Source organism: Moschus berezovskii, chromosome 25, assembly GCF_049115385.1.
Source record: "Moschus berezovskii isolate FMDL1 chromosome 25, NW_MosBer_1.0, whole genome shotgun sequence".
Lineage (NCBI taxonomy): Eukaryota > Metazoa > Chordata > Mammalia > Artiodactyla > Moschidae > Moschus > Moschus berezovskii.
Genome location: NC_142484.1, coordinates 26919100 through 26936076, shown reverse-complemented (window position 1 = coordinate 26936076; position 16977 = coordinate 26919100). Strand labels below are relative to the sequence as shown.

General features: G+C 39.4%; 1 protein-coding gene across 1 annotated transcript; it reads left to right on the top strand.

The window, feature by feature from the left end:
- Positions 1-9894: 9894 nt before the first annotated feature.
- Positions 9895-16884, top strand: SVIP (small VCP interacting protein). The gene is made up of 4 exons (XM_055416049.2): positions 9895-10070; positions 12115-12165; positions 12838-12951; positions 16760-16884. The coding sequence occupies exons 1-4, from the start codon at positions 10017-10019 to the stop codon at positions 16772-16774; spliced, it is 234 nt and encodes a 77-aa protein (XP_055272024.1). The 5' UTR covers positions 9895-10016; the 3' UTR covers positions 16775-16884.
- Positions 16885-16977: the final 93 nt, after the last annotated feature.

Genomic DNA, 16977 nt, shown 5'->3' with positions numbered 1-16977 from the left:
TCAAACCCAGGTCTCCTGCATTCCAGGTGGATTCTTTACCAGCTGAGCCACAGGGAGGCCCAAGAATACTAGAGTGGGTAGCCTATCCCTTCTCCAGCAGATCTTCCCAACCCAGGAATCAAATCAGGGTCTCCTGCATTGTAGGTAGATTCTTTACCAACTGAGCATATCATTTTTCACTTTTTCTTTTCCTTTATCTTTTGCAAATTGTTGTATTATAAGCAGTACCCCTAATACCATCTTCTCTTTTTCTTTCTACTTAATCTTTGGCCTCAGAAAAAAGTATATAAACAGTATTTGTACAACTTAAATGATTTGAGATGAAAATAAAGGCCTGAGTCCATACACATAAGTGCTTTACTTAAACATGGATTGTGCCAGTAGAACAGAAGATGCATGATAACACTGGAGCATCCAATTGGGAAACGTTTGAAAAATTTTTTTGTCTGTTTATCTCTGTAACAAAACTTTTCTCCTAATTATGTCGTTAATTATCATATTCATACTTATTAAAATTATCCTGAAGTATTAAGATTAAATTCCTGCTGATAATGATAAGTTGCTCAGTCGTGTCCGACTCTTTGCGACCCCATGGACTGTAGCCTACAAGGCTTCTCTGTCCATGGGATTCTCCAGGCAAGAATACTGGAGTGGGTTACCATTTCCTTCTCCAGGGGACCTTCCCAACCCAGGTATCAAACCTTGGTCTCCCACATTGGAGACAGACGCTTTAACCTCTGAGCCACCAGGGAAGCCCAATGATATACATAAGCTTTCCATTTTCACTTATTTGTTATTCTTATTCACTTCATTTTGGGACATTTCAAGACTTAAAACACTCAACAGGTAAATTAATATACTTTTTCAGTCAATCACAGACCATAAAACTTGGAAAGAAAACTCCTTGTTTAACATCTCTGTCACATCCATTATATTCAGAAATTCCTCTACCCTCTCTCTAAATTTTTATTTTTGGTTTCTACAGTTTTTTTCTACATTTGTTGCTTGACTCATAGAAGAAACATGTTTATATCATATTTATCCAGATATGATTTATTTGGGGCTTCCCAGGTGTCACTAGTGATAAAGAACCTGCCTGCCAATGCAGGAGATGTAAGAGATGCAGGTTCGATCCCTGGGTCAGAAAGATCCCCTGGAGGAGGGCATGGCAACCCACTCCAGTGTTCTTGCCTAGAGAATCCCAGGGACAGAGGAGTCTGGTGGCTACAGTCCATGGGGTCGTAAAGAGTCAGACACGACTGACACGACCCAGCACAGCACACATAGCATGGGATTTATATGATAATAGTTTTCTATTATCATAGCTCATATCTGGCTTCTGTTTTAATTTAGAATATCATTTCTAATTCTTTATACAATTATTTTTCTGTAAGAAAGTCTTCTGAGACTTTTACAAGAGAATTTATAGTTTGTATAAATCTTTGCTTTATACGTTTTGATTGAATTTATTTTTCTCTGTGTATTTTAATCTCTTCTAGTGGACATAAAGTTGAAGTCTGTGTGGAAGAAATCATGCCAGACCACAGATTTCTAACATCAAGTGGCAATTTGTGATTTGATGTCATTCGAAAAAGTAAAGACAGTGCTCTTCCAGTTCAGCAAAATAAACACAGTGCAACCATTTAACACCTAAGCTACAGGGTCTAGAATTTTATTAAATACAATATCTTACTACCACTTTCTCTGGTAATTTGAGATTGCTTCTTTTCAACAAATAATAGTATGCATATGCCTTTGTAAGTGATGTATTCATGCTTATGTTTTTGCAACTGGATTTACAACTTATTTAGAGATTTGGAATTTTGCTTTAATAATAGGGGAAAATACATTTCCTCTGCTATATATTTATAATGACTTGTGTTTAAACAAGATGTTTAAAGTCTTTCAGTTCAGTTCAGTTCAGTCGCTCAGTCGTGTCCGACTCTTTGAGACCCCATGAATCACAGCACGCCAGGCCTCCCTTTCCATCACCAACTCCCGGAGTTCACTCAAACTCATGTCCATCGAGTCGGTGATGCCATCCAGCCATCTCATTCTCGGTCGTCCCCATCTCCTCCTGCCCCCAATCCCTCCTAGCATCAGACTCTTTTCCAGTGAGTCAACTCGTCGCATCAGGTGGCCAAAGTATTGCAGTTTCAACTTTAGCATCAGTCCTTCCAATGAACACCCAGGATTGATCTTCTCTAGAATGGACTGGTTGGATCTCCTTGCAGTACAAGGGACTCTCAAGAGTCTTCTCCAGCACCACAGTTCAAAAGCATCAATTCTTCGGCGATCAGCTTTCTTCACAGTCCGACTCTCACATCCATACATGACCACGGGAAAAACCATAGCCTTGACTAGACGGACCTTGGTTGGCAAAGTAATGTCTCTGCTTTTTAATATGCTATCTAGGTTGGTCATAACTTTCCTTCCAAGGAGTAAGCGTCTTTTAATTTCCTGGCTGCAATCAGCATATGCAGTGATTTTGGAGCCCCCAAAAATAAAGTCTGACACTGTTTCCACTGTTTCCCCATCTATTTCCCATGAAGTGATGGGACCAGATGCCATGATCTTAGTTTTCTGAATGTTGAGCTTCAAGCCAAACTTTTCACTCTCCTCTTTCACTTTCATCAAGAGGCTTTTAGTTCCTCTACACTTTCTGCCATAAGGGTGGTGCCATCTGCATATCTGAGGTTATTGGTATTTCTCCCGGCAATCTTGATTCCAGCCTGTGCTTCTTCCAGCCCAGCGTTCCTCATGATGTACTCTGCATATAAGTTAAATAAGCAGGGTGACAGTATACAACCTTGACGTACTCCTTTTCCTATTTGGAACCAGTCTGTTGTTTAGACAAGTCCTAGTCAAGAGTTTTGGTTTGGTTTGTTTTTTATTGAAATATGACGTATTGAAGTATAGTTGACTAACAATATTAGATTCAGGCGCACAACGTAGTGATTTGATATTTTTGAAGATTATACTTCATTTAAAGCTGCTGCTGCTGCTGCTGCTGCTAAGTCACTTCAGTCGTGTCCGACTCTGTGTGACCCCATAGACAGAAGCCCACCAGGCTCCCCCGTCCCTGGGATTCTCCAGGCAAGAACACCGGAGTGGGCTGCCACCTCCCTCTCCAATGTGTGAAAGTGAAAAGTGAAAGTGAAGTCACTCAGTCGTGTCCGACCCTTAGTGACCCCACGGACTGCAGCCTACCAGGCTCCTCCATCCATGGGATTTTCTAGGCAAGAGTACTGGAGTGGCTTGCCATTGCCTTCTCCGCATTTAAAGCTACTATAAAATATTGGCTGTTTTCCATGCACTGTACATTATAACCCTGTATCTTATTTATTTTATACTTCATAGATTGTACCTAGGAAAGAGTTTTAATATAACTAATGTCTGTACCATATGTTGATATTGCAAATACGCTATAGTGTAATTAAAATTTTCATTGCTGGATGGCATCACCGACTCTGTCGACATGAGTTTGAGTGAGCTCCGGGAGTTGGTGATGGACAGGGAGGCCTGGCGTGCTGTGATTCATGGGGTCGCGGAGAGTCAGACACGACTGAGCGACTGAACTGAACTGAACTGAAAATTTGAATACTGAATTTTTACTTTTATGCAAGAAATCATTACCATATCTGTCTGTAAAATGCTTACTTATATAAGTAATTTCTAACATGAAAAAGGATTTATCACAATTATTTTCTGATAAAAGAATAACCAATTATGGAATGAACAAGAATATTATATTCGGTGACTCATGTGTGGTTTCTTAAAATTTAAAGTGAAATACAGGCAATTCTGCTTCTGGGCATAATGGAAGTACCAGAATTATGTTTCCATCATAAACAACGAAAAAATAAGACAAAATTCTAAAAACAATATTTTCAGAAAATAGACAAAAGTCAAAAACGGGTCGTGATCCCTAAGAGAAGAGAATCAAATGAACTCCATTTACTGCCTGAGGAGCATTCCAGAGCAGTCCTTTATGCAAGGAAGAGGATCATAAGCAGAACACAGGAGTTCTCCTGACTGAGAAACAGAGAAGGATTCAGGCAATCTGGAGTAACTGGAATCTGTAGGGCAGAAATCCAGGAAGTGAGAAACTGCTGAAAGTAATTGGCAGATCTGTATTATGACTTCCACTTAGTCTGTGTTAAATGCTAAGCTGCACGTGTATAGGGTGAACTCAGCAAGGTCAGGTCTGTTTTCTCTTTTTGTACCATCTATGTGCGATATCTAGTGTCCAGTCAAAATTACTAGGCATGCCACGGAGCAAAAAATTATAAAACATTAAAAAGGGGGGAATCAAGTTAATAGAGACACCAAAATGAAGAGAGGCTGGAATTAGAAGAATCAGTCTAATCATCTATTATAAATATGTTGACTATGTTCAGCAGTTTAAAGAAAAATGTGAACACAGCAAGGAGAGGAATGGAAGACTAAAAAGAATTAGATGGAACTTTTAACACTGAAAATATCTGAAATTTAAAAATTCACTGCAGGATATTAACAGTATATTAGATGTAAATAAAAGACATTGAAGGTCACTCCAGTATTCTTGCCTGGAGAAGCCAATGGACAAAGGAGCCTGGCAGGCTACAGTCCTAGGGTTGCAAAGAGTCAGACACTGCTGAGAGACTAAGTATGAAAGATATTGAAATTGAAGACAGCAGATAAAGCAATAGAAACAATTCAAACTAAAGCAAGGAGAAAAAGACTGGGACCAACCTGGGCAGCATATTAAATAATGATTAGCTGCTCACTGGTCTGTGAGACAATATCATGAGGTCTAAGACATGAATAACTAGAGATATGTGAGTGGGGAAGGATGGAAGCAAAAAAACATGCCCCAGATGTCTCCAAATTTGATGAAAACTAACCCTACAGATTCAAAAAGTGTAATAGACACCAAGGAAAATGAATTCCAAAACTTACCAAATTATCTCATAATCAAATTGCTGAAAAACATTGAGAAAAGAAAAGAACAGGGACATGGGGCACATTAAGTGCTGAGAAATAAGCATAAGAAAACCACAAAGATCATTATAAATCATGTAACCAAAATGACATCTTTAAAAAACTGATTTAAAACATTTTAAAAAATCCTATCAACCGCATGTCTTATTTGAAGCAAAAATAGCCTTCAAAATTAAAACAAAATGCAGGTTTGTTGTTTTTTTTTTTTTTTTCCAGAAAGGAAAGCCCCCAAAATATTACTAGCAGACTTGCAGGGTAAATTCTTTAAGTAGAAGAAAAACTGTCAGATTCTTGGACCTTCACAAAATGAATAGCTCTGGAAATGATACACATGAATGAATACCATTAAACTTCATTTTTTAAAAAATGATTGTTTTAAGGAAAAATCAAGGTATTGTGGCAATAATAACACGCAGGATTAAAATGTATGACAATAACAAAGTTCCTTCTAGGAGGAAGTTGAACTTTTCCTATACTTCTGACTTTCACATAGTCTACCTGGTCAGTTACTCTAATCATAGTCATCTTTTTAAAATGCAAATTTCAGGAAGGTAACTCTTACTGAAAGATAAAACAAAACAAGAAAAAATAATTTGGAACTTGACTTGTCAAGGACAAATACCAATCTTAAGGTTTGTAAGACACTTAAGTGTCTTTTCTATGAATATTAGTAAAAGGATTAGTCATCTAAACAGGTGACCTCGATTTGTTCCATCCACCAGAAATACAATTTGAATCCAAACTCTTATAACTGATGGGTTTTATATTATTGTAACTTACTCATGGCTGAAATTTTAGAGTGGAAACTATGAGGTGTTTGTTTGTGTCTGTGTGTGTGTATTGTAGAGGTGTGGTATTGCCACTATTAATTTGTAAAAGAGCTCTATTTAACTGGCTTAAAGGAAATTACGCACATAAATACTCATAAATACAAAGAAACTAATCCACATGAATTTCTGAATCACATGATCTAGAGTTAATAAATTAAATGAAATAGATTCCATTTTAATGAATGAAAAGTTTCAGTTTGTCAGTTTAATTAATACATCTCTTTAGGGTCAGCAACATTAAGTATGATACTTTTGTTGTACCTAGGTTTACTCAAAATCAAATAAGACCATATTATTCCTGCTACAAAATTTGTCAGCAAGAAAAATAACTTGATATGAAAGTTTTAAATTAAAAATTAAAGGTAAATGAGATAGTTTAAGTGAATTCTTTAGGAATAATTATGTTTTGAGTATATCTGTCTAAAATTGTTTCTCCAGATTTATTTGTTAAATAAATAAATTAACAAAAACTGCTTAGTTAAATTCAGTGATGGGAATTCATTGAATATCCAGATCATTTCCAAATAAGAAACTGTAACATTACTGAACAAAACCTTCCGTTTACAGAGAAACTAAAAATATTCAGGATTATTAATAAATATATTTGGTGCCACACTGAGATATTTTCTTTACGGAACACCTGTTAGAAATTACAATTAATATTCACAAGTTTGCCTATCTACAAATTGCTAATGTACATGTTCATAGTTGCTTACTCAGTTTTCATTAGAAACTAAGGTTTTTAAGGTTAAGAATTACAATTAAAGTATCTAATTAAAACTACTAAAAATCAATAAGGAGACCATCTTTGTATGCAAGGAAAAAGAAGGTATAAAGAATGGAAATGCATGGGAAAAGAAAGGATTTTTGTCCTAAAGCTTTTTATTTCTAAAAGGGAAAGAAAATAAGGGACAAATTAATATGGATATAGAAAGTTATCTTTAGACAACACCTTAGAAAGGCATTCTATGTGTTGGTCAGGGCTGATAAAGAGTAGAATAAACTTAACTGAGTAAATGAATTTTAAGTTGAAATGTACAAAAATGGTACAAAACCTGAATTTGGCTTTCTCTCTATTAAGGAGACAAAGTTTTTGGAAAATATTGATCTTCTCTTGATAACTAATAGTAAAGTTTCTTTATCTTTAACCAGTAATCTGTTATGACTTGCAACATTTGCTTCTTGAAATCCTTTATTGTCACTTTGGTTAAGTGAATAAGTATTGTTCCACAGTGACATATGACCCTATAATATTTGATCAAATGTTTTGAAACACTTTTGATATTTTCGACAAACTTTCCAAATTTCAAATTCTAATCAAAGTTCTTTTGACCTCTAGCTAACTTTGGGATGCTTCAGAGAGAACATCTGAAAAATCTGATGAAGAGAAATATTAAACAAATTAGGGTTACTTTGTACATGAAATTATATGTAAGCATTATCAAATGAGTCATGATAAAACTTAGTTTATGTTGTACGGGTAAATGTTATATAGATAGATATTCAGGAAATTATGGACCTCCTAAAAATCTGTCTAAGTAAAATATTAACAGCCATAATTCTAGTAATCATACTGAATTTTGTAACTCACAGTAGTAACCAAGTTTCTTTGTCAACTGCATTGTAATCAGCTCTTCAATCATGTCTTTCAAACTCTTTAGTCATTTATAGACGGTCACTGTTTTACTCTGATGCTCTTGCAATAAGCACTTCATATTCAAAAGGATTCATAGAAAGGATTTTTTGACAAGTGCAGTTTTCTGATAACTTTTAGACCATAGCAATTAACTTGGTAAAAAAATTAAATAATTTTAAAGAACCACTTGGTGACTTCATAAAGCTGTTAACAGAAGATTGACATCAAGAACCCAGTATGCTGGCATCAAGTTTCCAATGATATGTCCATATGGCTGTGATATTTTTGATAACTCACCTTAATTCATTTAAGTAGATGCTCAGGTGATTCTTATACCTATTAAATTTGAAAAGCATTCACTATAAATATTTCTTAATATTTCAAACATTACTGCTACTTTTGGATGGAAAAATGCATCCAGTTCAGTTCAGTTCAGTCACTCAGTCGTGTCCGACTCTCCGCGACCCCATGAATCACAGCACGCCAGGCCTCCCTGTCCATCACCAACTCCCGGAGTTCACTCAAACGCATGTCCACAGAGTCGGTGATGCCATCCAGCCATCTCATTCTCCGTCGTCCCCTTCTCCTCCCGCCCCCAACCTTTCCCAGCATCAGAGTCTTTTCCAGTGAGTCAACTCGTCACATGAGGTGGCCAAAGTATTGCAGTTTCAGGTTTAGCATCAGTCCTTCCAATGAACACGCAGGATTGATCTCCTTTACAATGGACTGGTTGGATCGCCTTGAAGTACAAGGGACTCTCAAGAGTCTTCTCCAACACCACAGTTCAAAAGCATCAATTCTTCGGCGATCAGCTTTCTTCACAGTCCAACTCTCACATCCATACATGACCACGGGAAAAACCATAGCCTTGACTAGATGGACCTTTGTTGGCAAAGTAATGTCTCTGCTTTTTAATATGCTATCTAGGTTGGTCATAACTTTCCTTCCAAGGAGTAAGCGTCTTTTAATTTCATGGCTGCAATCAGCATCTGCAGTGATTTTGGAGCCCCCAAAAATAAAGTCTGACACTGTTTCCACTGTTTTTCCATCTATTTCCCATGAAGTGATGGGACCAGATGCCATGATCTTCGTTTTCTGAATGTTGCGCTTCAAGCCAACCTTTTCACTCTCCTCTTTCACTTTCATCAAGAGGCTTTTGAGTTCCTCTTCACTTTCTGCCATAAGGGTGGTGTCATCTGCATATCTGAGGTTATTGATATTTCTCCCAGCAATCTTGATTCTAGCTTTTGCTTCTTCCAGCCCAGCGTTCCTCATGATGTACTCTGCATATAAGTTAAATAAGCAGGGTGACAATATACAGCCTTGACGTACTCCTTTTCCTATTTGGAACCAGTCTGTTGTTCCAAGTACAGTTCTGACTGTTGCTTCCTGACCTGCATACAGGTTTCTCAAGAGGCAGGTCAGGTGGTCTGGTATTCCCATCTCTTTCAGAATTTTCCACAGTTTATTGTGATCCACATAGTCAAAGGCTTTGGCATAGTCAATGAAGCAGAAATAGATATTTTTCTGAAACTCTCTTGCTTTCTCCATGATCCAGCGGATGCTGGCAATTTGATCTCTGGTGCCGCTGCCTTTTCTAAAACCTGCTTGAACATCTGGGAGTTCACGGTTCACATATTGCTGAAGCCTGGTTTGGAGAATTTTGAGCATGACTTTACTAGCCTGTGAGATGAGTGCAATTGTGCGGTAGTTTGAGCATTCTTTGGCATTGCCTTTCTTTGGGATTGGAATGAAGACTGACCTTTTCCATTCCTGTGGCCACTGCTGAGTTTTCCAAATTTGCTGGCATATTGAGTACAGCACTTTCCAGAAAATAATGGACATCTCAACTAATGCTTCATTCATTGGGCTCAATTCTAAAACACAGTGATAAATTTCATGTTCTGCCCTCTCAACTGGAGTAGTACTGAAAGGCACTTAAAGAAACGCGTGCTGACATCAACTTGAAATCTCGGCTTTAATTTCTTGGAAGTCAGAGTCCCTTCTCACAAAAGAGAGAAACTATACCGAGTCATGTCACTCATTTTTACAGGGTCAGCCAACTGGGAGCTACAAAGAGTTTTTGCAGGCTATAGCCGAACTTTTCCATCCCTCTACCGCGTGCGGCCCTCATCAGGTGTTTCCTGAGTCCAAGGCCTGATCCTACCGGAGCCTCTGGAAGTATGGGTGGGGAGTTGCCTCAGAGGGGCGGGGGCTAGCTGCAGGGGCGGGGGCTAGCTGCAGGGGCCGGAGTGGAGCCCGGCAACAGTGGGGCGGAGCCGAACCCGTGAAGAATGGCGGGGCGTGGGCGGAGCCGAGGGGGGCGGAGCCGCGGGTGTGGGCGGAGTCGCGGGGCGGGGAGTGTGAGTGGGCGGAGTCGCAGGGCGGGGTGGGGCGTTGCGGCAGAGGGGCGGGGCAGAGCGGAGCGGCGGGGCGGAGCGACCCGGTCACCAAGCCGCCCGGCGGGGGCGGAGCGAGCGCCGCAGACCCGGGAGCCGCGTTTGATCGCGCAGTTCTCACGGCCTGGTTTGGGCGGGCCGCGGAGCAGACCCCCGGCCGCGATCCCCATGGGGCTGTGTTTTCCCTGCCCCACCGAGGCCGCGCCTCCCTCGCCGGACCTGGTGAGTAAGGCTGCCTGCCCGCCTCCCCGCGTCAGCCCGCCGGCGCCGCGCGCACCTGTTCCCGGAGCTGCGCGCCAGGAGGCCCGAGCTGCGGCCGCGGGGCTGGCAGTTGGGCGCGGCGGCGCGGGCCGGGGAGCCGCCGGTGGGGACGCAGCTGGCCGAGACGGGTGGCTGCGCCCCGAGGGACCCCGACGTCCTGCCTGCGGGATTTGGGGGCTGCCTCCGCGTCCGTCTCTCTGCCTCTGAAGGCGGCTCCGGCGTCTCTTTACCTTTCGCCACCGGCAAAATCGGGAATTCGTAGGACGCAGGCGCGCGCAGACGGCGCGCTGTGGGGACCACTCCTGGAGATGCGGTAGATGAAGTTAATATTTGAAAAGACATCCCTCTTTCTCCGTGAACTGAGGAGTTTCATCTTGTAGGAGATGTGCATTTTTATGTGTCTGTACCAGCTGTTTAAAGAAGGTGCTCAATAAAGTCTTGTATATTTCTGCGTTTTATTAGATATTGTATTAATGAATTTCTTAGTATTTATCTAAGTTGTATTTTAAAAACCATTTTATGTAGTACAGAGTATACAATTTGTAAGATTGCCACGTTTAGCGAATAAAAATACAAGGCGCCCTGAAATTTGAATTTTCAGTTTAATGAGAAATGCATCTTAAGAACATGTCGATTTGTCTCCATGTAATATTGGGGACATACTTGTACTTGAAAGTATTCGTTATTTATCTGGATAATTGCAGGTGTATCTAGGTGGTTTGTGGTATAGTACCTTTATACTTTTTGTAGCTTTCTATTTTTAACAGCCTTTTTACCTTAATAATCCTTACAGGAAATTGGTAACAGAAAACCTAAATTCCTCTCCTTTATTAATATTTGGCTAAAAATTCTTTGAAGGAAATGAGTTGTTTACAGAAGCACATTAACTCCAGCTATTTGATCTTAAGTGCTAAAAAAGACCTGGAAGTTGATATGAGAAAATTCACCTTGTCTTTCTTGCTACTGTTGCTTTTAAATGTTCTTACTCTTCTTTATCTTTCTGTTGATAAAAAACTAACGTGCCAGCAGTTGTTAAGCCCTTCCCTCCACCCCCAGAGATAACCACATGGCAGAATACTTGAATGTCACTTTATCTTTGAGACTTTTCTTCACCACTCTAAATAAAATAGATCCTCCACTCTACCATCAACCCATCCTTCCATTTTGACCATACTCTTCTTTGTATTTCCCAGAAGCACTTCCTTCAGTCTAACAAATGTATATTTATGTAATTATATATGACTATTTGTCCTCATTGGAATGTAAATTCCGTGTGGGTGGAAATATTTCTCTGTATTATTTCACTGCTGTATTCTCAGCACCAGGAACAGTTCCTCGGTATGATCGTTGCTCATTAAGTATCCAAAGAATGTATAAGTGAATGAATGTTTTGTGGAAAATGAAATTATTAACACAGCTCCCAAGAGAATGCTGTTTACTGTCTTATATACTTAGTTAACTTATAACTTGTGATTAATCCAGGTAGAAAAATAATATTCATGGTGTCTCAGCATGGAACAGTACATATCAGTCCTTCTTGTCCTACACAATGAGATTCATTCTCTTCATTCATGAACTTTTTCTGAAAATACATGGCTGCCTCAAACTCCTTTTTAATTGTCAGTATCAACCATGTATTTCCCTACTTGTATTGTTCAATGTCATTTGTTTTATTATTGCCCTAATTTGTTAGCGCTTAAAAAAAAAAAGCAAATAGATTATTTCACAGGCCAATCTGTGTATGTATGCATGAGATATAAAATGTGTATATATAGGTATAGCTATATGTCTCACCTTGTGCTTACTTGAAGGTACACTGATTGGGAAAATGAAATTCAGAAAGTTGAGTATTTTATAAATGTTATAAGTAATGGCATTCCTAGTGGGACAGTTGAGGCCAGTACTATTTTTATAAACTATTATATTACTGGTAAGATAAAGTATAAAATATCAAGGATCATGTTTGGTTTTGTTTAAAACCATATTTCTTACACATTTTCTCTAGGAAGAAAAAAGAGCAAAGCTTGCAGAGGCTGCGGAGAGAAGACAGAAGGAGGTGAGAGTAAAATAAAATTCGACCTTAGGTGATGAAATTTGTGCTTTGTTCTCTGTAAATGTCTCTTACTAGTAGTATTCTCTAATGAAAATGATATCTGATATCTTACAGATTTAAAGATAAATATTTTTCAGAATAATTTCTGTGTTTCAGTAAATTCATTTAATGCACTTACGTCATTTGTGTGTGTGCTCAGTCATGTCCACTTCTTTGTGACCCCATGGACTGTAGCCAGTCAGTCTCCTCTGTCCATGAGATTGTCTCCACTAGAATCCTAGAGTGGGTTGCCATGGCCTCCTCCAGGCATTTGTTATTTAACGTATGGCAATTACCATACGCTTGTCTTCAGTTATGTGAGATGCCCCTTTAATAACATTGTTCCTTGGGATGAAATGACTGTGTCTTGTAAAGCACTGACAGTTGTGAAGTAATTTTATGGGCGAAATGTGTTTGGTTGCAAAATACCCAATGAAGAAATTGTATGTTTTATGTAAAACTGTTTTAGAAATAGTCTAAAACTTTGTTGCCAAAAAAAGAGACCAGCCCCCTCCCCTGCCCCCATATCAAAAGAAAAACCTGAAAGGCAAAAAAGCAAAAGACACCTCTGGACACAGAAAACTAATTTTTGTTGTTTTTCTACAATTTTGTTGTTTATCAACAATTTTCCTGAAGGCTGCATCTCGGGGTATTCTGAATGTTCAGTCTGTGGAAGAAAAGAGAAAGAAAAAGGAAAAAATAGAAAAAGAAATGGCTACCTCTGGACCCCCACCAGAAGGTGGACTTAGAGTAAGTATTAAAATTTATTGAAGATTTTATTTACCTGGAATTTTTGAAAACTCAAGTAGCAATCCATTCAGTAATTTCCTCCAGAAAATGATTATCAGAGAAATGTGAATTTAAAAGCATGAACTATATAGATTGGAAGAAGTGTCAGTTTATTTGAACATTTCAACATTCATTGGAATAGATTTGTTTTCTTTTTCCCAAAATGAAAATAGATTTGTCTTGTTTATCTTAACTCTATATCTTAATACTTCATACTTATGTGTGTGTATATATATATGTGCTCAATCACGTCCAACTCTTTGCAACCCCACAGACTGTAGCCCACCAGGCTCCTCTGTCAATGGAATATTCCAGGCAAGAACACTGGAGTGGGTTGCCATTTCCTCCTCCAGGGGATCTTCCCAACCCAGGGACTGAACTTGCATCTCCTGCATTGGCGGGTGGGTTCTTTACCACTGGTGCCACCTGGAAAGCCCCCTATACTTACATAATTAATGACAATCTTAACTGTGTAGAAAAACTTAAGCAATATGGAAGGGTAAAAAGAAGAAAGTAAAAATCACCTAAATTCAGTATCATTTTGACATCATTTCTAATCTCATTTTATATGTCAATTTTATAAAATTGGGTTGTACTATAACCTGCTTCAAACTCTCTTAGTTTTTTTCACTAAATGAAATACAAGTTTCTGAATGACTTGAAGTCACATATAATATTACAAAAAAGGATATTTTTTGTATAGTCAGAAGGTACTTATTTTACATGTTCTAACCTAGCAAAGGGCTTCCCTGATAGCTTGGTTAGTAAAGAATCTGCCTGCAGTGCAGGAGACAATTCGATTCCTGGGTCAGGAAGATCCCCTGGAGAAGGGATAGGGTACCCACTCTGGTATTTTTGGGCTTCCCTTGTGGCTCAGCTGGTAAAGAATCCACCTGCAATGTGGGAGACCTGGGTTTGATCCCTAGGTTGGGAAGATACCCTGAAGAAGGGAAAGGCTACCCACTCCAATATTCTGGCCTGGAGAATTCCATGGGCTGTATTGTCCCTGGGGTTGCAAAGAGTTGGACACAACTGAGTAACTTTCACTTTCAACCTAACAAATTTTACATCAGCTTTTGAACTCTTAAGAGACAAAGGGGCTTCTGTAATTAAAGCTAAAGTTTCCATGCAATGAAGCATATACATTAAAAATAAGTTAGATCTTAGATTTTTTCTGGTCCCTTCAGAAGTGCCCAAAATGAGAGACATTATCAGCGTTAAATTCAGTACCTTTTTTTCTTTGACCACCTGCATTGCTCATCAAGAGCATACAGTGAAGTTCAACATTTTTGGCAGCTCAGGGCTTCCCTGGTGGCTCAGCTGTTAAAGAATCTGCCTGCAATGTGGGAGACCTGGGTTCGATCCCTGGGTTGGGAAGATCCCCTGGAGAAGGGGAACGCTACCCACTGCACTATTCTGGCCTAGAGAATTCCATGAACGGTATAGTCCGTGGGGTCGCAAAGAGTTGGACAGCACTGAGCAACTTTCACTTTCAGGGATAACAGAAGGGAAAATAAAAGATAGTAACTTTAATCCTCAAACCCTTTGGCCTGGGGTCATTTAGGGGCTGCTCTCAGGCCTTGAGTCCTGTCGTATAGCTAGATTCTTCCCAACCTGACTCCATAGTATGAGGAAAGCAGGACCCTCTCTGTCTTCACATGCTCCACATATTCATCTGCTGACTAACTGCCTCTTAACAAGGACAGTTGGCATTGGCAGTGCTTACTGTATTCTGGAAAGGGAGCCTTTTACGAAGGCAATGTGATGATGGCCTCAGGACACAAACTAGCAGCAGTTCAGGATATACCAGCAGAGGAGTTCTGGCAGATGTCATTGGTTCATGGGAAATTTCCACAAAAGGCTGGACCTTGGATCTGACCTTGTACCAATCAGGATCTCTGAGAGTGGGGCTTGGCCATCAGAACTTTTAGGCTCCCCAAGGAGTCTGATGTCAAACCAGATTGAGAATCACTGCTCTAGTGTTTGTAATACTAGTCCTAAGGGATATTTTGTTGAAAATAGAGTACTATGGTAAAAAATGTTCAAAAATAATGAAGTGAAAGTGAAAATCACTCAGTCGTGTTCGACTCTTTGTGACTCTTTACAGACTTTTTGGCCTGTATAGTTCATAGACTTTACAGCCTTTCCCTTCTCCAGGGGATCTTGCCAACCCAGGGATCGAACCCAGGTCTCCTACATTGCAGCCAGATTCTTTACCAGCTGAGCCACGAGGGAAGCCCCAATACACTGAATATTATGTTATATATTGAATACCTTCCTTGGAGATTGAAAAAAGCACAATATTTAAATCTGTAAGAAGTCCTAAAATAAATGAAAGCTCAACATTCAGAAAACAAAGATCATGGCATCTGGTCCCATCACTTCATGGGAAATAGATGGAAAAACAGTGGAAACAGTGTCAGACTTTGTTTTTTTGGGCTCCAAAATCACTGCAGATGCTGATTGCAGCCATGAAATTAAAAGACGCTTGCTCCTTGGAAGGAAAGTTATGACCAACCTTGATAGTATATTAAAAAGCAGAGACATTACTTTGCCAACCAAGGTCCGTCTAGTCAAGGCAATGGTTTTTCCCGTGGTCATGTATGGATGTGAGAGTTGGACTGTGAAGAAGGCTGATCGCCGAAGAATCGATGCTTTTGAACTGTGGTGTTGGAGAAGACTCTTGAGAGTCCCTTATACTGCAAGGAGATCCAACCAGTCCATTCTAAAGGAGATCAATCCTGGATGTTCATTGGAGGGACTGATGCTAAAGCTGAAACTGCAATACTTTGGCCACCTCATGCGACGAGTTGACTCACTGGAAAAGACTCTGATGCTGGGAAAGGTTGGGGGCGGGAGGAGAAGGGGACGACGGAGAATGAGATGGCTGGATGGCATCACCGACTCTGTGGACATGAGTTTGAGTGTACTCCGGGAGTTGGTGATGGACAGGGAGGCCTGGCGTGCTGTGATTCATGGGGTCGCGGAGAGTCGGACACGACTGAGCGACTGAACTGAACTGAACTGAACTGAAGTTTACTTGAATTCATCCTTAATTTTTAAACTTTAAATAAAAATTTTTTAAAAGTATGTTACACCCAATAATGTTTCTTGATATACTTGGAACACTACTCTAGAGGCAGGTAAATACGTCTGGTATTATCCCAGTGGCTTTTTCAGAACTTACTATTGCAAAATTTAATAAACTGGATTAAGCAGAATACCACATGGAATAGTTTCTCAAGTTGAGACAGTCAAAGACTTTGTGTGTGTGTTAGTCGCTCAGTTGTGTCCGACTCTGCAACCCCATGGACTTCTCTGTCCAGAGGATTCTCAAGGCAATACTAGAGTACAGGTTGCCATTTCCTTCTCCAGGCAAAGACTTTGCCAGACCGTTATTTAATAATTTCTATCACTTCTTCACTCCCCTGCCTCAAACAAGAATCCCAGTTCCTTTATTTTTACTTTGTAGTTTCATTGTTTTTATTTTGTCTTGTGATGTTTTATTTTACTGATTATCAGGTATTTGGGACCTAGCTACCCCTCGTTAACCTGTTCAGATATTTTCTTTTTTTCTCGTGTACACCATCGTGTATTTTATTTCAGGCTTTTGACTATAATGTAAAATTTTACTAGTCACTGGTCCTCACAAAGATCACTTTACATTTGTATAGCCCAAATTCCTCTTTTTACCTGTTTGTTCACTAGAATATTGTAACATAACTTTTTATACAAAATTTACTTTCCTCTATATTTTTATCTTTTCTAGTGGACAGTTTCATAAAGCATAGCATGAATGGAAGAGTCTACTGCCAGTAACCAATATCTCCAATCAAGTGGACATCCTCAATGTAATTTCTTCTCTTTGAATAAATGAAGATTCAGACTTTGTAATTTCAGTGCTCTCAAGTGCAGTGCTCTTTCAAAATTGAATATTGAAAATGCTTTTGATTGTTAGAGTTAGAAAATGGCCAGACCTTTCACTAA

Coding starts and splice junctions, on each gene's coding strand:
- SVIP (XM_055416049.2), top strand. CDS start 10,017: ATGGGGCTGTGTTTTCCCTGCCCCACCGAGGCCGCGCCTCCCTCGCCG. Junction 10,071..12,114: donor CGCCTCCCTCGCCGGACCTG/GTGAGTAAGGCT, acceptor CATTTTCTCTAG/GAAGAAAAAAGAGCAAAGCT. Junction 12,166..12,837: donor CGGAGAGAAGACAGAAGGAG/GTGAGAGTAAAA, acceptor ATTTTCCTGAAG/GCTGCATCTCGGGGTATTCT.